Here is a 22106-nt window from a genome sequence, read left to right on the forward strand (position 1 = left end):
ATGTGAAAACATCGCTGAAAGTGATGGTGGTCTCCAAGTTAGCAGTACCATTGAGAAAGATGTGGATTCAGGAAAGGGGAATAGCAGAATTTCCCTGCAGAAATCAGAAATTTTGTTTTAAGAACATTAGGTTACCAGGAATATTAAACCTGAAAAATTTGGTGCAGAAAGCAGTGCAAGCTTGAGAACCAAAGGGTTTTGGAGGTGGAGGTGAGAAAGCAAATAAGAATTGGAGCAAAGGGCGTGAGAAAAGACGAGCAACTAAGTAAAAGGGACTCTCAAGGTTTTGTATAGATGTATAAATAGCAGAAGAGTGGTGAAAGGAGTAGGGCCAATTAGAGACCAAAAAGGGAATTTACAGGTGGAAGCAAGGGGCATGGCTGAGGTATTAAATGAATACTTTTTCTTCTCAAAAGCGGAGGTTGTTACCCTATTTCCTGACATAGGAGGAAATTCTGTCACTTGAAGGGTTCCAAATTGACAAGAAGGCTTAGGTGAACTGTTGGTACTTAAATTTGACGAGGCACGAGGACTAGATGAGATGTGAGTCTGGATTGTACATTGTGTGGCAGCATCATTGATAAAGGAACTGAAAATCAACACAATCACTGTGGTTTGATGAAGATATTAATGAGCAAATATTTCATTAAGTCACAATAGTGCTGCCAGCTGAATCATTCAAGAACTGTGGTGTATTGAATTAAGTTCTCAGGCTCCCAGCATTGAAATAGCAAGAACTCACCACTAATCTAAATCTTTGTAATGGAGCTGAAATATAAAGGATGCAACAACACTAATTAACATGGCTTACCAAGTTGCAAATACAAGAGGCTTTAAATCTTCTATACAGACATGCTTGAATTAGTACCTTGGCAAATAATAAAGTTGCTTCAGTTTTATTTTATTCTCCAGTTCAAGCATCAGTCTCTCTTTGTTTCTTTATGTAAATTTGTTACTTAACAATTATGCATTAAACGACCTGTTCTAATGTCTACTGATAAAATATTCTTAAAATCAGGGACACTTTTATTGTGGTCTGTAGTGACTTGCAACACTAAAAGAAATGCTTTTCATTTAGGAAACATTCACGTCACTCATTTTAGGATTAGAATAGAAATAATCCCGCTTTATTGGTTGAAACAAAAAAGCCCAGAATAAAAAAAAAAATTTAAAATGATAATGTGAAAATGACAACCACCACTGCGGCCAAAGAGAGAATGGAGTGGATTCATTGCTTGTTATCCGAGTGTAAAACTGGCATTACAGCTTGGTCAGTTGTTATCGAAGTTAAAGGGCAAAATCTTCTAGGATTCTGAGCAATGTAGACTATGACATGAAATTTGGGAGAGTCCCATGTGAAGTTCAGTGAGGCTGTTCTCTGTCATGGATGAGTTTTTCAACTAAGTGTTGGATGTAGAGACAAGATTCTCACTAAACAGTGTGAGATGTCTGTTAAGAGGGATTGTTGCTCGATATAGACCTAATTACCTGCACATCTTGCTTCATTAATATGCAACTTTCTATTCTATCATCTACTGTAAAGAAACTAGATGCAGGGAATTCCTGACATAAGTGTCAGAGGGGTAACCTGGTGACTCTAATCTATAGCTTGGACTCCATCTTGAAAACCTGGCACCAACATCTCGGGGCATACTCCAGGACACCAGCACTGCTCATGCTTCATCCAAGGACACCAGTTATCCAGTGTCTGTCTGTCGATCACAGTTTTCGTGGCATCATTCTGATCTACTAGCAAGACACTTATGAACTTAAAAGCTGCACTTCTCAGCGCACCAGCAACTAACAATGAAAGCGTGCTGCAAGGATACTTTGTACAGTGGAGCAGATACCCAGCTCATGATTGGCTGAGGCTACGTCTTGAGGCTGCTTGCTTGCTTGCTCTTTTAATGTTCACTCACCATGAGCCTACCTGGATGCTTGCAGTATCTCTGCCTTGTCCTGTTTTGCCTTTTTTGTGCTTTGCCTACCCTACACAGAAGTACCAGGCTGATAGTACTTCTACTTGGCCTTGCCATTAAGCTTTCTGGCTTTGTGTCTGCTAGTCATCGTTGTCAACAGGTCCTCAGTCAAACCATTGAAAGACGGCTTTCAGTCAGGGGGACAAGTGCAGTAAGTCAAGGAAATCCCTGATATCAGTCGAGGCTTAGGCATAGCCTGATGGCTGCTTGGGCTGGTCAGGGTCAGGTTCCTCTCCTGGGGGGGGGGTGAGGAACCAAGTGTCAGGCACCCTAACACCAGTCTTATTTCTTTATGCCCTGTTGTGAGCTTTTTTTTCTCCTGGAATGAAAGAAAGGAATTGATTGAGGGAGATGAGTGTGTAGTACGGTGAGTGAATAGGCAGTGCATAGATCAGGGTTGAAAGGTAAAATTGATAACAATTTTTGATGTCACCAAATTACAAAGTAAACAAGTGTATTTTTTCCAGAATCTGAATGTATATTTCCTGAACCCTCTTTAACGTAACAGGTTTGAAATTGTGATGAGTAAGTTTATTGTTTGCTGTAATCTGTAACTTCAGTTTATGAAATATTAGATGTGGTTTCTATGCAATAGAATTAAAAATACTATTATTAAATCTTTAAACTTGTACAGGACAGATCTTCAGAAGAGGAGACATGGCCTGTGGAAATGTGTTCACCAAACTCCAGAGTTGCAGCAAATCAACCTGCTAATCTTGATGGAGCTTCCACGTATAGTACTCGGGCAGAAGACACTTTCCAACAAAAACATAGAAAAGGTATATATAAATTTTTTTTAAACTTATTTTTAAATTGATCTGACCATCGCCATTAATGAGGAAACAAATTTCTTTGGTTGAAATTGTGTCTCATTTAAGGCTAACCTTGTTCCTTTCCTATTTCTATCTCTATATTTAATGACAAGGAATGCATAACTCCCTGTTATAAACACTGGAAATACACGACAGGTTTGGCAGCATCTGTTGAGGGAAACAGAGTTAATGTATCAGGTTGTGATATTTTACCATTGGGCTAATGTTTCATTCACAAAAACTTCCCCTTCATCAATTATGTATTTGTTCTTTCATCAAGAACATCTATTTCGTGTTACAACCTCTCCCAGAATTCATACCATTTCCCCAGATATAATCAATTTTGTCTCCTAGCATCATTTGAGCTATGTCTTTCCAACCATCTCGGTAAGCAGGGTGTGTCATTATGTGCAAAAGCATCTGTAGAAGTACTTTGCCTCGGAGTCAAAAAGGCACATATTCAAGCCCGGTTCTAGGACACTAGTAAATTATCTCGGTTGACATTTGTTTGCATGTCTGACTGAGTGCTGTAATGTTAGATCTGCCTTTCGGATGGTGCATTAAACCAAGTCCATGTTCAAGTGGATATAAATAATGCCCTGGCACTGTTTAAAGATCAACTGTTATATTCTGGCCAATAAGTTTCCATCACCAACATCCTCTAAATAAGTCTAACTGGTCATTGACTAATGTTTATATGATCTTATTCTGAAGTGTTTGGGATGATTTACTTGAAACCAAATCTGAAGGCTATCTATTGGGAGTACAGTTGAGTTAGGCATTCAGGCCACTTTTTCCATCATATTTTGTCCCTACCATCTACCCCTACTGTTCTGGATGATTGCATGATGCCATTTTATTTCCAATTTCTCCTGATAATGAGGCTGACCATGCCTGAATGCATCAAGGCCTAGGCAACATTAGGTTTGAATCCACAAGTAACAAGTCACATTCATACAAAAGTGCCAGGCAATATTATTTACCATTAAACATATACCTAACTTCCACATCACAATCCTGGGGTCACCCTTGGCCAAAAGCATTCAAAGAGCAACAACTGATTCATCATCTGACCCCACTAAGCTCATACACATGGGCATAAGTCAGGAATATGATTGAATGAATGTTTTTCTCTTAACTGGCTACAACTTTTTGTTGCTATTCAGGACAAAACAGTTCATTTGATTTGCAGCTCGTACATCACCTTAAAATCCACTGCCATCATCACTGTGTACCGTTACTGCGGTATGAGGTAGAGACAGCATGGAGTTCAACTTCTCAAGACTACTTCAGCATCTCCCAAACTTGTGACCTCCAGCACCTAGAAACTGGGACATTTAGCAGATGTTTGGGAGCACTATTGACTCCACATTGCCTGGATAAGTCTCCCAGCTGACCAGCTTGGCCTCGTGTTGCCATTCCACCACTGTCACTGGGCAGAAATTCTGGAACTGGCTACTGAAGAGCTCTGTGGGATACTTTTGACATAGGGCTTTAGCCATTGAGAAAGAAGGCTAACCATCACCTTAAGAGCAAATAGGCACAGGCAATTAATGTTTCTAATTTTCTTTTTGGTAGGTCTGAGATAAGACAGTTCAGCTAAGTGTTTCCATTTGTCTTTGTCTTAGTCTTAGAAGGATTCATTTTCATTGAAATCATAGACACTTTACAGTGCAGAAAGAGGCCCATCAAGTCTGCACTGACCCTGCAAAGAGCCACCCACCCAGATCAAGCCTCCACAAGATCCCTGTAACCCCACATTTACTATAGCTAACATACCCAGTTTGCACCTCCCTTGACACAATGGAGCAATTTAGCATGGCCAAACCACCTAACTTGTGCATCTCCAGACTGTGGCAGGAAACTAGAGCACCCAGAGGAAACCCATGGAGATACAGGGTGAACGTGCAAACTCCACACAGTTACCTGAGGCTGGAATCCAAACTAGAATTTTAATTCTAGATTTTAATTGATTAAAATTTCACCACCTCCCAGTGAGATTTTGAAGCCATTTTTCCAGAGCGTTAGCCTGGATCTACTGGACTACTAGTTCAGCGACAATACCACTCTGCCACCACCTCCCCCTAGTGATATATTTTCTGTTAAGCCATGTTCCTTCAACTTTAATGTTGATGATGCAAAGTCCTCTGCTCTTCCTTCATATGGCCCCAAGCACCATGTAAGAACATGTGTAAATTCAAAGAATTCACACAGGTTTGGCAAGATCTAAGTTTATATCTTAAATTTTAAATTAGGACCTGTTTGTATTTTTGGTATTTTATGTCACTTTTGTCAGTTATTTGTACTTCTTTCCCCAATTAGATTGCCTTTCTTTGTTGTGCCTTTTTTACTACATATTGATGTATAGAATCATTTAAAATAAAAATAACATTTAAGCGCTTATACAGTTTGTTTTTGTTAAATCTGCAGTGCATAATTTGTATAAATTATGTTCAGTTCGTTACAGATGAAAATCATGCTGAAAGAGAGACATTTTGAAGAAAATGTAGTCACTTAGGTTCTTTCCCTAAGACTTTGATTAGTTTGTTTATGCCAATTTTTATTCCTTTAGCCAGGTTTTATGTTCCAGCAAATTCGTCAAGAAATAGTGACATAGCTCATCAAAAGAAAATTTGATGTGACTTGCCAATTATCTCATTGGGAAAATTTATTTCAAGCCTTTATAGGTGATATGCATCAAAGGATGTTTGAATATTTTTTATAAGAGTCTTCAAAATTGTAGTACAGCCTCCTAATCTGAGCAGATTAACAAATTGATGGTTGCATAAATTGTTAACGCCCATCATAATTTAAATTGGAGCAAGTGCAGACCATATGACACCTTGAGCCATGTCCGCCAATCATTACAATCATGGCCAATCTTCTGCCTCAATTCCACTGTCCCACTCCAGTCTCCCTGGAGTTACCTGAGAGGTTAAAAACTTTCATACATCAGTTAACGTCCACAATCCTCTGAAGGAGGGAATCACAAAGATTCATAATCCTCCAAGTCTATGGTACAGTCAAATTCTGCAAACAGATTAATACCCAAACAATATGTTGTCAGCCAGGGAACTTCCAATTTTCCTTTCCATCGCATTCAAGTCTGTAGAAAAATTGCAGGAGGTGATTTTTTTTTTTAAATCTAGTCTTTCATAGGACATAAATGTTGGTCCTGCTCTAATTGCCCTTAATTTAGTAGCTTGCAAGACCATTTCATAGGTAAGAGTCAACCACATTGCTGTGGACCTGGAGTTGCATGTATATCCGAACAGGTAGAGGGTAGATTGTCTTCCCTAAGTGATATGAATGAGCCAGTTTTTTTTATGGCATTCAGTTATAGTTTCATGGTCACCGTTACTGAATTTTCAGTTCCATACCTGTGTTAATATAATTTACATTCAATTATCTGTCCATGGCTGAGTTATTAGAATACTGTACCACCATATATATGCTTTTCACTTATTGTTGAATCTTGATGCAATTACTGATGTCTGTTTTGGAAAAAGTACTGATTTTGAGTATTGGCTTATGGAATGTAAAAATTATTGTAGGCGGCATTGAGACAGTTAACATCTGTGCATTTTTGTTATTTTATTCATTGGTGTATTTTTTAAATTCCTTAAAATGTAGACCTGCTATTTGAATTGGGCTTGGAAGAGGTGGAACCTGAAGAGCATATAGAATCTCCTTGGGACTCGGAGGTATACTTTAATACATTTTTTCCTTTATTAAGACAAAGATTCTCATCTAAGACAGTAGAGTTAATTGTGGTAATGCTTCATGAAATGTTGTGGTATTTTTACCACTACAAAATCATCTTGGAATTCCCAGGAATTTCAAAAATAACAGCCGAAATAACCTAAGGTAATAAAATTTGGCTATTAGTGAAAAATTGAAGAATATTGAGCCAACAATAAGAACTTAAACTTGTGATACACCTATGTCATAGGAAATCTCCTGACTGCTCTGCAAAAGCGTGAAAAAGTGCCTAGCGAAAAGAGGAGAGATTATAGTATGGCCAAAAATGAAAACAAGAGTCTGAATTTTAAGAGGGCACAGAAATAAATAAGCAGAAGGTTTATGGAGAGAAATCCAGAGAATGGGACCTATGTGCCTTAAAGCCACGCTGCCACTTGTAGGATAAAAGAGGAAAGGAAATGCACAGTCTTGAGCCAAGGCAATAAATTATTTTGAGTCTCCTATAATTGGAACAGGTTATAGAGGTGGGGAAAGACATGAGGCATTAGAAGAATAGGATAATAATTTAAAATTTCAAATATTGGAGTGGAATTCAATTCAGATCAATGAGTATAAAGGGGATGAATAACCTGACCCCTGTATAAGGTAGAGTATGAGAACTTTGGACAAGTTGGAATTTGTGGAGGTCTGAGGGCTTTGGAGAAATTGAACCTAAAGACAATGAGGCTACAGAATGAGGGTTTCGCCAGGGTTAAGGTTGTGACAGGGGCAGGTGATGTTATAGATGTTCTTTGTGATGAAGGCAGTATGTGGTGAAAAAGTCAGCTCAGGATCAGGAGAATGTTGAAGGTTCCAGATCTGAACCAGTTGTTAAAAAGACAGTTAGGATTGATAGCAAGGGAGTAGAGTTCACGATAGGAAAGATGAAGATTTTGAAGCAGGGATTGAATACAATGGCTTTGATATTCTATCTATTTTAAAGTATTTAAAACTCTTTGAATACTGGATGCTGGACAAACAACTTAAGAGTTGAAAGCAATGGAAGAGGTAAAAGATGATAAGGGAATAGGGTAGAGCTAAATGTGCATATATGTAAATTATGCCAAACAGATGCAGAAGAGAAGGAAGGCAGGAATAAATCCTTAGATTACCAGCACACTAGAAAGGAAGAGCAGTGTTCACTCTGGCTTGGATTTAGAATGGTAACTGAAGAAACCAAATAAGACTGTAGTAACTGAGACATTTCACTGCTGTCGGAGGGCAAAATTCCTGATTGGCAATTCAAACAGGTATTTATTGGAGGAATGCGAGTGATTCTAGAAATGATCATCTACTAAAGCCTTTAAGAGGAAATTGAGTTTGCAAAAAGGTTAAGTAATTCAAGGTGATGAGAAGACTAAGGAAATAATATTTTTGAAAACGTGAGGGTCAATACCTATGGAAATGGAATCATTTAGAATAATAATAAGCAGCTTGGCGAGAACAGAAAGTTAGTTGGTCAGTTATTTAGTGAAAATTGGTCCAGCAAGTACAAGATCAGTGTTGTAAAGTTTGGACAAGACAATGGCAATTAGAAAAACATGTGATTGCAGGGTTTTTATTGGAAGGATGTTAACTATTTTCTAAGTGGATAATGGCTGCAAGAATCTGAAGAACAAAAGGATTTGGGCATCCTAGTTCGGAATTATCTTAAGGTTAACATGCCAGTTCAATTGGCAGTTAAGAAGGCAAATGTAATTTAGCATTTATTTCAAGAGGGCTAGAATACAAGAGATGTACTGCTGATACTGTACAAGGCTCTGGTCTCACTGTATTTGGAATATTGTGAACAGTTTTAGGCCCCATATCTAAGGAAGGATGTACTGGTGTTAGAGCAGGTCCAGGGAGATTTACAAAAACGATCCCGACTTGTCATATGAGGAGCAGTTGCGGATTCTGGGTCTGTGCTCAATGAGAGTTTAGAAGGATGTGGGAGATCTGTTTGACATTAACAAAATACTGAGACGTCATGTTACAGTGAACATGGAGAAGATGTTTCCACTAGTGGGAGAGACCAGCATAGATTCCCTACAGTGTGGAAGCATGCCATTTGGCCCATCGAGTGTACACCGACCCACCCTCCTACCCTATCCCTGTAACCCTGCATTTCCGATGGCTAATCCACCGAGCCTGCACATCTTTGGACTGTGGGAGGAAACCGGAGCACCCAGGGGAAACCCATGCGGATACGGGGAGAATGTGCAAACTCCACACAGACAGTCACCAGAGGATAGAATCGAACTGGGACCCTGGCGCTGTGAGGCAACAGTGTGAGCCACTGTGCCGCCCTAGACTAGTACCTGAGGGCATAGTCTCAGTGATGTCACAACTCTTTAGAACTGAGATGAGGAATTTCTTCAGCCAAAGGGTGCTTAATCTGTGGAACTCATTCCCACAGAGGGCTGTGGAGATCAAGTTATTGAGTGTATTTAAGACAGACAGGTTCTTGACTGATAAGGCGTTCAAGGATTATGGGGAGAAAGCAGGAGAATGGGTTTGAGAATCATATCAGCCATGATTGAATAGCGAAGCAGACTCAATGGGCTAAATGGCCTAATTCTGCTCCGACATATTGTGATCTATTGGACATGGGAGAGAAGAAGACAGTAAAGGGAGTTGAGTAAATAATATCAATTATGGTGCACAAGAGATTTATGAGCTGTTTGTGCTTGGTCAAGGTTAATGGTCAAGAGAATATTAGTTAGGGATTTTCAGAGAAGTATGAAGTTTCCTTTGATCAGGATGATTCAGAGCCTTGTGAACTGTGCAGCGCATGATGTGGCTAATCCAAATCTTTTAACAATGGGGAAAAAAATAGGATATGGGTTAGTAAAGATTTTACTGGGTTTAGGGAGTGATTGACCAAAGTCAGACTACAGAGATGATGCAGCAAAATAGAACATAGAACAGGACAGCACAGTACAGGCCCTTCGGTCCACGATGTTGTGCTGAACTTTTACCCTAAACCTAAGGTCTATCTAACCTCCACCCCTACCTTATACTATCATCCATATGCCCATCTAATAGCCACTTAAATGCCCCTAATGAGGCCGACTCCACTACCCTCTCCGGCAATGCATTCCACGCCCCTACCACTCTGAGTAAAGTACCTACCTCTGATGTTTCCCCTGTATCTACCTCCACTGACTTTAAAACTCTGTCCCCTCGTAAATAGCTACCTCCACCGTAGGAAAAAGTCTCTGGTTGTCCACTCTATCTATACCTCTGATCATTTTGTACACCTCTATCAAGTCCCCTCTCATCCTTCGTCGTTCTAAAGAGAAAAGCCCTAGCGCTCTCAACCATTCCTCATAAGACTTTCCCTCCATTTCTGGCAACATCCTGGTAAAGCTCCTCTACATCTTTTCCAACGCTTTCACATCTTTCCTGTAATGAGGCGACCAGAACTGGACACAATATTCCAGATGTGGCCGAACCAGGGTTTTGTATAGCTGGAGCATAACTTCACAGCACTTGAACTCAATCCCTCTATTAGAACTAAAACGAGAACTAAGTAGCACTATTTTCAAAGCAAAAATTTGTAAATGTCCAAGGGGAAAGGTCATGACTTTGATTTGTTTTGATTGACGCCACGATATTATAGAGATGGCAACAATCTTGTTTGCGACTCACGTAACCTGCAGGAAATGTGAGGTGGGACATTGGTGGGATTTGCTGGCAGTGACTCAGGAGAGCTTCAGTGCTATAGCATTGGTCTGGGACAGGAAGGAAGGTATCGCTTCTAACAAGTACACTGTGTTTAAAAATAAAATATATTGTAGCTCTTAAAATAACAACTTGGTTCTTGGAAAATGCCGCAAGTCCATGGACAGCGTTGTTGGAGACTTAGTTGAGAGGTGTTGCACCTGTAGTGGTGACAAGAGATAGGCTGAAGGTTATTAATTGAATCGAATTGGATTGTAGGGGATTTGCTACACATATTTGAACATGAGGAGAAGAAACCTAGCCTACTATGTAAGGAGACAGGAAGGACCAACGTCTTGTCTGTGAATTGAATAAAGTGGCATGATTAAAAGCTGTTGGCTTCAATCTTGAGCCTAAGCTAAAATGGCTGGTTTGCCTCCTTGCTTGAGGTTTGACTAAGAGGATGGTCGGATGTTAAACTCAATTGTAAATTGCATTTTGTTAGCTTATTAGTTATTGATGATTGGAGAGAGAGCTATTTTGAGATTTGTCGTTGTGGGGTTTTTGATTGTTTACATTTTTAATTAAACAGTTTGAAAATATTGGGAAATGTTTTTTATTGCATTGGATTAGATTGGATTGGATTGACTTCAGAGTTTTGGGACAATCAGAATGTGATACCATCAGTCAAGGGAATGGGTTAAAACTCTACTACTAACCTCTGCCAGAGTCATCTCTGTGTCAGGATCTATAAAAGTATGGCCTTGGCCCTTCGATTTTGCCTTCTTTGCGGGAAGGCACCAACTTGGTAAAAGAGCTTCACAGGTTATGAGACACTGTAATTATATGCACTTGTTACTTACCATTGCACAGCATTCAGGGAATATGTTACCATGAAGCTTGGAAGTTGATCCAATGAAAATGAATTCTTCTAAATTTTATGCAATGCAAAATGATATCAAGGTAAATGTTATCAAGATGAATGTTATTATTTTAGTCTACCACAGAAAGCTCACAGAAGAAATCCATTGGATCACTTCATTCATCTGTCAAGGACCAAGCAAAAATGCAACATGTTCTGGCAAATCAGAATAATGGTAATCAATCACTTTTTTTTAAAAGTATGAGGTTAACAGAGTCTTTTTAAATCTGTAATATTCTAAAAATATTGTTATATGGAACTGTAGTCCATAATTTTGACTTTATAATGGGGAGCATGCAGTTTTTTTGTATGTGAAGATGCCAGAAAATCAATAGTGATATTGTTCTCCACAGGTCCATTGAAGACAGAGGTGATTATCCGAAATGTTAGTAAAAATGCCATGAAAAATCTTCTTGGAATATGTGTTACTCTTAAACTGTTCCAAATGTGACTTTTAGTTAGCTTAGTCAGTTGGTTTGCATGGAGTGACACATCAACATCAGTTCAATTCCTGTACCAGCTGAGGTAACTGTGACAACCCTCCTTGTCAACCTATTGTATTGTCTGAGGCATGGTCACCCTTAGTTGAAACCACCACCAGTGTTTTCTCCCTCGCTCGCTTGCCCGCTTGCTCCCTCGCTCCCCCTCGCTCTTGCTCATGCTCTCCCTCTGAGAAAGCAGTCCTTTTCTCCTCTGGGACTATGGTACGGAAAATATGTAACTGACACAGCACCTTCACATACCTTCATAAATTCCAAAGCACACCACAATCAGTAAAGCATTTTCAAAAAGCTGTTCAATAAGCAAATAAAGCATCCAGTTTTCACAAGAGATAACAGATTAAATTAATGATCAGAGATAGTAGGAACTGCAGGTGCTGGAGAATCTGAGACAACAAGGTGTAGAGCTGGATGAACACAGCAGGCCAAGCAGCATCAGAGGAGCAGGAAAGCTGACGTTTCGGGTCTAGACCCTTCTTCAGAAAATCACTTTCTGAAGAAGGGTCTAGACCCGAAATGTCCACTTTCCTTCTCCTCTGCTGCTTGGCTTGCTGTGTTCGTCCAGCTCTACACCTTGTCTGAAATAAATGATCAGTTTGTTTCTTGGTTATGGTGACAGTTAGAAAAGGACTGTTGGCTAGACTATTGAGACCACGTCTCATTCTTTGTTGCGTAATATCATAGAATCTTCAGTATTCACCTGATTTAAATTTGCAATCAAAACCTGGCATCTACAACATTGTAAAATAAACCCATTAAATTACAGTATAAGGTAATTCCAGATTAGGATCTTAGTTATTTGTAACTGATGACATGTTGATCGGTCAATCAGACAAACCATCCAGCTATCTAAATCTGTACGATTTATTTTATAAAACTGTAAGATGGTTCCTGTCTATTTTACTTCTATCACATTTTTGTTTCAACAAAATTACCATAGCCATATTTATCACATTTCACTTGGGACACCTTGTAACACTGGCAGTGACTGCAGGAAAGTTTATTGGATATTGACATGATTTTTAAAGTGAACAATCAAACAATAAGTACACTCCGTCCTCGTTAGCCGCTGATCGAAGGGTAGCAACTCCGTATACTCACAATGTTGGCCTAGACCCCATCTCAAACATTTTCCAGAGGCTTTGAGCCACACAAAAACATTTAAAATGCCTCCAAAAGAGCGGGAATGCTTCCAGATGTAATCCTTGACGCACTAGTATATTTCTACATGTGTATCTCCCACACCTAGGTGTGAGCATCAACATCCCATTGTCTCATCCGGTTACCCCACACAGTCGTCTTCAGAAAACATTGCGAAGTACAGAGGAGTGGACCATAATGGTATCTGGTTTTTGTTATCCATGCGCAGTCAGTGTATCTGCCCCTCACAGATAATGAGGACTGAGTGTATCAAACCTTTTTAAATCATCTCAAATTCTTTCATTGCTAATTTAGAACTTTAGGCATGGATTAAAAAAGATTACAGCCAACATACCTATGGACAGTCTTGGGTCATTGTTAATAACTAACTGTTGGATTGTAGTCTTCCTTTCTGAGTTACTACATCGTTGTTTTCTTTGTCATCTTTCCTATTCTCGCACTGAATCAACAAAACAATTAAAATTTGGGCAAGTATAATAATACTTCATTTTAGAAAATATCTTTTCGTGAGTGGTTAGCACTGCTGCCTCACAACGCCAGGGACCCAGGTTCACTTCCACCCTTGGGCGACTGTGGAGTTTGCACATTCTCCCTGTGTCTGCGTGCGTTTCTTCCAGGTGCTCGGTTTCCTCCCACAGTCCAAAGATGTGCAGGGTAGGTGGATTGGCCATGCTAAATTGCCCATAGTGTTCAGGGATGTTTAGGTTAGGTGCGTTAGACATGGGGAAATGCAGCGGTAGGGGAATGGGTCTGGGTGGGATGCTCTTTGGAGGGGCGGTGTGGACCTGTTGGGCCGAATGGCCTGTTTCCACACTGTAGGGACTCTGACAGATATTCCCAACCTATCATGTTTAAGTTGACTCAGTGCAAATCAAAGTCATATCTCCATATTCTAATGATGTCTGAAAGCTCAGTATACGTCTCGCAAGTACTGTTTGATGTGTTATGATCCTAGCTGTTGTAAAGGTAAAGTCACTGTAGTCCCATCTCATAAGAGGGAGATGACTGGTGATCATTTAACCTGAGGGTCAGTGCTGAAAAGGTGGGACTTTCGTGGTGACCACAACCAGGTCTGAGAATTGAATCTGCCTGTTAATTGGCACATTGTGAATCACAGACCAGCCATGCAGTCAACTGACTGTTGGTAATACTGGACAAGTCAGATCCCAGAGTGAAATCTGGCTTGATAGATCATAAGTTGAATTTTTACAGTTGGTTACCATGATGATTAGTCACTGAACATATTCTCAAAAGTCTGGCAATATCCCTTGATGCTACTATACAATCTTTTACACATTACAAAAAGAAACAAAGTTTTATGTATGACAATTTTGAAATATTTCGAACATAGAACAGAACAGCACAGGAACAAGTGCTTTGGCCCACAATGTATGTGCTAACCATGGTGCCATTCTAAACTAATCCAGCTTGCTTGTTCTTGATCCGTAACCCTCTCTTCACTGCCGGTTCATGTGTCTGTCTAAATGCCTCTTAAAAGTTGCTATTGTATCTGCTTCTGCAACCTTCCCCAGCAGCGCTTCCAGGCTTCTACCACACTCTGTGTAAATAAACTTTGTCTGCCTTGCACATCTCGTTTAAATTCCACCCCCCCGCCCCAACCACCACCACTACCACCTTCACCTTAAACCTCCACCCCTTTAGTATTTGACATTTCCACCCTGGGAAAAAGACCCTGACTATCTAGCCTATTCATGCCTCTCATAATTTTATATACATTTACCAGCTCACCCTCTGCTTCCAGTGTTCTAGTGAAAACATTCTAAGTTTGTCCAACCTCTCCTTACAGCCAATAACTTCAATCGAGACAACATCTTGGTAAACCTCATTTACACCCTCTCCAAAGCCTCCACATCTTTCCAATAGTGTAGTGACTGGAACTGCATACAATATTCCAAGTTTTATACAGTTGCAATATGGCATTTACACTCACTATCTCGACGGATGAAGGCAAGAATGCCGTATGCTGCCTTTAACACCTTATCCACTTGTGTTGCCACTTTCAGGGAGCTATGGACTTGCATCATTAGATCCCTCTGTATATCAGTGCTCCTAAGGGTCCTGCCATTTACTATATGCTTTCCTTTTGCATTTGACTTCCCAAAATTCATTACCTCACATTTAAACTCTATCTGCCATTTCTGCACCCAACTTTGATCTATATCCTGCTGTACCCTTTAGCAACCTTCCTCGCTATCCACCACTCCAACAATTTTAGTCATCTTCCATCTTAGTAATCTGACCACCTATATTTTTGTCAAGTCATTTTGTATATTACGAACAACAGAGGTCTTAACATGATCCTTGTGGAACACCACTGGTCACAGACCTTCAGTCAGAAAAACACCACTCCACAACTACCCCTGTCCCTTATGACCAAGCCAATTTTGTATCCAACTTAACAACTCACCATGGATCCCATTGGGCCGTGGACCTTATCTTCCATTGTATCTTTTAACACATCCACTGCTGCTACCTCCTTAATATTGACATGCTCTAGAATATCAACAGTCCCCTACCTAATCTTACCGTCATCCATGTCCTTCTCCTTGGTGAATACTGATGCAGAATACTCATTAAGGATCTCACCCACTTCCTCTGGCTCCATACATACTCCTTGAGTAGACCTACCCTTTCCCTAGCTACCCTTTTCTCCTAATTTATGTATAAAACACCTTGTGATTCTCCTTAATCCTACTCACCACGGACATTTTGTCGGCCCTTTTAGCCCTTCTAATTCCTTGTTTTAGTTCTTTACTGCTGCCTTTATATTCCTCAAGGTTCTCGTCTGATTTCAGTTCCCTGAACCTTACATACGCCTGCTTTTTCTTTTCAACTAAACTTTCTACATCTCTTGCCATCCTCATTTTCATCCTCACTGGAATATGCTGGTCCTAAACTCTGATCAATTGGCCTTTAAAAGACTCCTACATGTTTGATGTAGATTTAGCCTCAAACAGCCACCCCAATCTAATTACCCGAGTTCCTGTGTAATACTGTTGTGACTAGCCTTACCCAATTTAGCACTTTTACCTGAGGACCAGACTTATCCTTATGCATTACAATCTTAAAACTTAACATGATTATGATCATTGTTCTCAAAATGCCCTCCCACTTTGATCACTTGGCCAAGCTGTATCCTCAATACAAGGTCTAATATGGCCCCATTTCCCTGCTTGGACTAGGATCATAGAATCCCTACAATGCAGATAGAGGCCATTTGGCCCATCGAGTTTGTACCGACCCTCTGAAGAGCATCCTAACCAGACCCACTCACTATGGTATCCTTGTAACCCCACATTAACCATGGCTAATCCACCTAGTCCAAGCATCCTTGGACATTATGGGGCAATTTAACATGGTCAATCCACCTAACCTGGACACCTTTGGACTGCAAGAAGAAACAGGAGCACCCGGTGGAAACCCACACAGATATGGGAAGACTGTCTGTATGAAGTTTGCGTAGTTGTCAGGTTCCTGGCACTGAGAGGCAGCAGTGCTAACCACTGCGCCATCGTGCCACCAGCCATCTTGGAATCACCTAACAAATCTTTCCCCATCTAAGTTCCTGCTACTAAGGGAGTCCCAGTCAGCGCTAGGAAAGCTAAAACCCTGTTGTTTTTACATGTTTCTAAGGTCTGCCTACATATCTATTCGTCTATCTCCTGTTGGCCATTGGGAGGCTTGTATTAGATCCCCATCATAGTAGTTGCACCTTTCTTTATCCTGTGTTGTACTCATATAGTCTTTCTGAATGAGCCCTCCAATATGTCCTCTCTTAGTGCAGCTGTGACATTCTCTTTAATCAATAATGTGACTCTCCCGCCCCTTTTACATCCCTCCCTATCACGTCTAAAATATCCAAACCCGGAACATTGAGCTGCCAGTCCTGCTCTTCTCTCAACCAAGTTTCTGTAACGGTTATAACATTGTAGTTTCATGTACTAATCAAGGCTCTAAGCTTGTGTGCCTTACCTGTTATACTCCTTGCATTAAAATAAATTCACTTCAGACCACCAATCTCACTGTGTTCGTTATCCAGGCCCTGCCAGATCTTAACATAAACACCAAACCAAAATTTCAACCTGCTTTCCCAGCAATATCCTCTACAGATAATCAATTCCAAAGAAATGTTTCTCTTTACTGAACTCTTCTTTTTTTCTTTCAGAATTGAACTGAATTTCCAGTTCTCTACCTCGAACTGCTGATTCAGTTTTATGATTTATTTCCAGTTCTGCTGGCCTAAGTCATCTTTTAATTACTTTTCAATTCTGACAACTTGAAAACTTCATATACAAACTCTCACAGCCTGGAAACTTCACAAAGTAAAACTTTCTGCAAACAGGACTCTACTCCTAAATAAGGATTTGACTCTTCTGAACCGAATTCTTGACTAAACTAAAGCAGTGGCCCCTAGTTTGTTTTCCTTAAGTCATAAAATTCACCTGTTTAAAAATTCCATCAATACAGAAATTCCGTCGTTAATTTGTCATGCTGTAATTATTTATGGATAGCTGTTATAAATTCAGATATAGTTTATATTTAAGTTCATGAAAACAAAGTTAGAATGTAACCAATTAAAATGGAAGCAGAATTATATTTACATTGCCTGATCCAAATATCTCATGATTCTAGCCATATTACATGTGAGTACCACACTTCCCATTTGTATTATGTTACAACATGGAGCAAGACAACCAGATGAAATCAGCCTTTCTATCTCTGTATTCATAGCACAGCAAACCTAGAAGCTCAAGGACTCTCAAAATTAACCCTCCTGTTTCTTAAACAGTGAAAAGGAGTAGTATGGTTTGGAGATTTTAATTTCCCTTGTATTGACTGAGCCTCCCAGAGTGTAAAAGGCCCAGACAGGTGGAATTTGTCAGATGTGTCTGAGGAAGTTTCCTAAATCAACACATAGAGGGCCCTACTCAGGAGGGTGCAACACTGGACCTCCACTTTGGAAACCAGGTCGGGCAAGTGACTGAAATGCTAGTCGGAGGGCACTTTGGGTCCAATGACCTCTGTTAGCTTTAGCATAGATATGGAAAGAAGACTGGAGAGGTCCACAGGTTAAGGTGCTCACCTGGAACAAGGCCAATTTTGGGGCCAATAGGCGGGGTCTAGCAGCAGTCAATTGGGAGAGTCTGTTTGAAGGAAAAGGAACGACTGGCAAATGAGATGTTTTTTAAAAGGGTGATATCAAGAGTCCAGGGATATTGAGGCTCTGGTCAGGAAAAAGAAGGGGGACATACATTGGGTTTAAGCTATCAGGCTTAAGTGAATCCCTACATTACTATAAAAAGTGTAGGAATACTTAAGAGGGAAGTCAGAAAAGCAACAAAAAGGTATGAGATGGATCTGGCAGATGAGGTTAAAGATAATCCCAAGAGGTTCCAAAGCTCTGAAGAGTAAAAGGGTGGCTAGGAGAGAATAGGTCCCCTTAAAGATCAGTATGGCCATCTATGTATGGAGTCACATGAGATGGGGGAGATTTTTAATGAATATTTCTCCTCCCTGTTTACTGAGGAGAGAATCATGGATACTAAGGAAATAAGGGAAACAAGTAGGGAGTTTTGACCACATACATATTACCAGAGAGGAGGTGTCTGCAGCCTTAGATCGCATTAAGGTGGATTAAACCCCTGGGCCTGATCAAGACCATCCTCTGACGTTGCGGGAGGCTAGGCAAGAAATTGCAGAGGCCCTTGCAGAGATTTTTGCTTCATCTTTAGCCACTTGTGAAGTTTTGGAAGACTGGACAGTGGCTAATGTTGTTCTATTGTTTAAGAAAGGTAGCAAAGACAAGCCAGAGAACTTCAGGCCAGTGAGCCTGACATCAGTGGTAGACAAATTATTGGAGAGGATACTGAGGGACAAGATCAATCAACATTTGGATAGTCAAGGTCTGATTAGGGATAGTCAGCATGTATTTGTGCGCAGGAAGTCACGTCTGACAAATCTTCTGGAATTTTTCGAAGTGGTAACCAAGAGGATAGATGAGTGTAAGGCCATGGCAGTTGTCTATATGGAGTTTAGTAAGGCCTTTGACAAGGTCCCGCACGGCAGGCTTGTCATGAATGTTATGTTGCATGGGATCCAGGGAGAGCTCGCTAATTGGATTCAAAATTGGCTCGATGGTAGGAAGCAGAGGGTGAAGCTGAAGGTTGTTTCTCGAACTGGAGGCCTGTGACTAGTGGTGTGCCACGGGTCAGTGCTGGGACCTTTTTGTTATTTGTTATTTACATGAATGATCTGGATATGAATGTACAAGGCATGATTTAGTAAGTTTGCGTATGATACAAAATTAGGAGGTATTGTTGATAGCAAGGAAGATTATCAAAAATTAGAGGGATCTTGATCAGATGGGGAAGTGGGCTAAGGGTTGGCAAATGCAGTTCAATACAGATAGGTGTGAGGTGTTGCACTTTGGAAAGTCAAATCAAGGTAGGACTTGTACAGTAAATGGTAAGGTCCTGCGGAGTGTTGTGGAACAGAGGGACCAAGGAGTACAAGTACGTAGTTCGTTGAAAGCGGGATCACGGGTGGACAGTGTGGTGAAGAAGGCATTTAGCATGCTGGCCTTCATCGGTTGAGGCATCGAGTAAAGGATCCTATGTTACAGTTGTATAAGTCATTGGGGAGGCTGCACTTGGAGTATTGTGTACAGTTTTGGTCACCCTGTTACAGAAAAGACATAATTAAACTGGAAAGTGAGCAAAGAAGATTAACGAGTATGTTGCCAGGACTAGTAGGCCTGAGTTATAGGAAGAGGTTGGCCAGGATCGGACTTTATTCCTTTGAACATACAAGAACGATGGGTGATCTTATTGAGGTGTATAAAATCACAAGTGGCATAGACAGGATGAATGCATATAGTCTTTTTCCCAGGAATGGGGAATTGAAAACTAGAGGGCATAGATTTAAGGTGAGAGGGGAAAGATTTAAGGAGGACCTGAGGGGCAACTTCTTCACGCAAAGAGTGGTGTGTGTATGGATTGGGCTGCCAAAGAAAGTGGTTGAGGCAGGTACAATAGTAACATTGAAAAAACATTTAGATAGGTACATGGATAGGAAGGGTTTAGAGGGATATGGGCCAAATGCAGGCAATTGGGGAAAATGCTCGAATCTGTCATCGAGGGGGAAAAAAAGCAAGACGTCTAGATAGATATCGCCCCATTGGGCGGACACGGCATGGGTTCATGAAAGGCAGGTCATGCTTGACTAATTTGCTGGCATTCTAGTAAGACATTCTATTAAGTGAGGTGGACAACGGGAACCCAGTAAATGTGGAATATCTGTATTTCCAAAAGGCATTTGACAAGGAGCTGCTCAAAAGGCTGCTGCATTAGATAAAGGTGCACAGCATACAGGCAATGTATTAGCATAGAGCGAGATTTGATTAACTAACAGGAAGCAAAGTGTGGGGATAAATGAGTGCTTTTCTAGTCAGTGAACAATGACTAGTGGTGTGCCTCGGATCAGTGCTGGGACTGCAATTGTTTATAATTTACATTGATGATTTGGAGATGGGTAGTGTGTCAAAGTTTGCACATGACACTAAGATGAGTGGTAGAGCAAAGTGTGCAGAGGACTCTGGAAGTTTGCAGACGGATATTGATAGTTTGAGTGGGCAAAAGTCTGGCAGATGAAATTCAATGTTGATAAATGTGAAACCATCCATTTTGGTAGGATTAACAGTAAATGCTGCTGTGCAGAGGGACCTGGGTGGCCTTGTATATGAATCGCAGAAGATTGGTTTTAAGGTGCAACAGGTAATTAAGAAGGCAAATGGAACTTGTCCTTCACTGCTAGAGGGATTGAGTTTAAAAGCAGGGAGGTTATGTTGCAGCTGTATAGGGTGCTGGTTAGGCCACACCTGAGTACTACATGCGGGTTTGGTCTCCTTACTTAAGAAAGGATGTACTGGCACTGGACAGGGTGCAGAGGAGATTCGCTAGGTTGATCCCAGAGTTGAGACTGTTGGCTTAAGAGGAAGGGCTGAATAGACTGGGATTAAGTTCATTGGAATTTAGAAGAATGAGGGGAGATCTTCCAGAAACATAGAATGATGAAGGGAATAGATAGATAGAGGCAGGGAGGTTGTTTCCACTGGAGGGTGAAACTAGAACAAGAGGGTGTAGCCTCAAAATTAGGAGGAGCAGATTTAGTACTGAATTGAGGAGGAACATCTTCACCCAATGGGTTGTGAATCTGTGGAATTCCCCGCCCAGTGAAATAGTTGAGGCTTCCTCACTGGCTGTTTTTAAAGCTATGAGAGAGAATTTTTTTTTTGAATAGTAAAGGAATTAAGGGTTACGGTGAGAGGGTGGGTAAATGGAACTGAATCCATGAAAAGATCAGCCATGATCTTATTGAATAGTGGAGCAGGCTCAAAGGTCCAGGTGGCCTACTCCTGCTCCTGGTTCTGAAATTCTCACCAGACCTTTGAATCACCAGTCCCACAGTCTGCAAATAATCAATTCCAGACGCCACTTTCTATCGTCTAAAAACGACTTGGCAATTTATTACCATTATAATACCTTTTAGTGGTGTAAAATTAAACAACACAATTGGTCTGCACTATGAACCCAAAAGCCTTTGCTTTCAGCCCATTCATACAAAAGAAAGACTGACAAGTGTAGTTAAGCAAGAAAGAAGTAATCTGCCCAAGCGATAGTAAGAACTGCCGATGCTGGAGTCAGAGAAAACAGTGTGGAGCTGGAGGAGTACGGTAGGCCAGGCAGCATCAGAGGAGCGGGAAAGTTGACGTTTTGGGTCGGAACCCTTCCCAATTTTTTTTTTTTTTTTTTTTTTAAAAGTGGTTTTCGTGATGTGCTATTCCTCAGGCATAGGTGATGGTTTCTTGGTTGATCTTCTGAAGATGTTGATCAGGGTCACTAGTGATTGGAACTAGGTGGATCTTATTGACAGAGATCCTTAAATAGGGTTATTAACCTGGGCCAGTCAGGGAGCCCTGGTTGACAAATATAAACTGGATTCAAAAATCTCACGGTGTGATGGGAGACCTGTTAATATGCTTCAAGCATAATGAGTGATACTGACTGGTCTTCATTAGCTGGCTCTTCAACTTCCCCTACCCTTTTAAAGATTCAGGAGTACAGTTATTAATTACATATAAGAATCCTGCTCCAAATAAACTCTCAAGTTCTTGAGTAATCTTTAAGCTGTATCTGTGCCTGATATTTTCAATTCCTGATAGCGCCAAAATGGCATAATAAAGAAGTTACTGAGGACCCCAGTGTTTCTCCACTTACCACATGGAAGTGAACACTCTTTCTACGAGAAAGCAAAGCAAGTCACCTGC

At 40.6% G+C, this 22106-nt stretch overlaps 1 protein-coding gene across 1 annotated transcript in view; it reads left to right on the plus strand.

Moving 5' to 3' along the window:
• Nucleotides 1-22106, plus strand: part of LOC125488331 (ankyrin repeat domain-containing protein 26-like) — a gene marked incomplete at its 5' end in the record, with an annotated part of 66424 nt that overhangs the window by 11210 nt on the left and 33108 nt on the right. Inside the window, 3 exons of the mRNA XM_048621300.1 lie at nucleotides 2614-2758; nucleotides 6425-6495; nucleotides 11175-11274. Of these exons, the coding sequence (XP_048477257.1) occupies nucleotides 2614-2758; nucleotides 6425-6495; nucleotides 11175-11274 (316 nt within the window). The remainder of the gene's footprint in view (nucleotides 1-2613; nucleotides 2759-6424; nucleotides 6496-11174; nucleotides 11275-22106) is intronic.

Source organism: Rhincodon typus, unplaced genomic scaffold (genome assembly GCF_021869965.1).
Source record: "Rhincodon typus isolate 14 unplaced genomic scaffold, sRhiTyp1.1 hic_rhity00000431, whole genome shotgun sequence".
NCBI classification, from domain to species: domain Eukaryota; kingdom Metazoa; phylum Chordata; class Chondrichthyes; order Orectolobiformes; family Rhincodontidae; genus Rhincodon; species Rhincodon typus.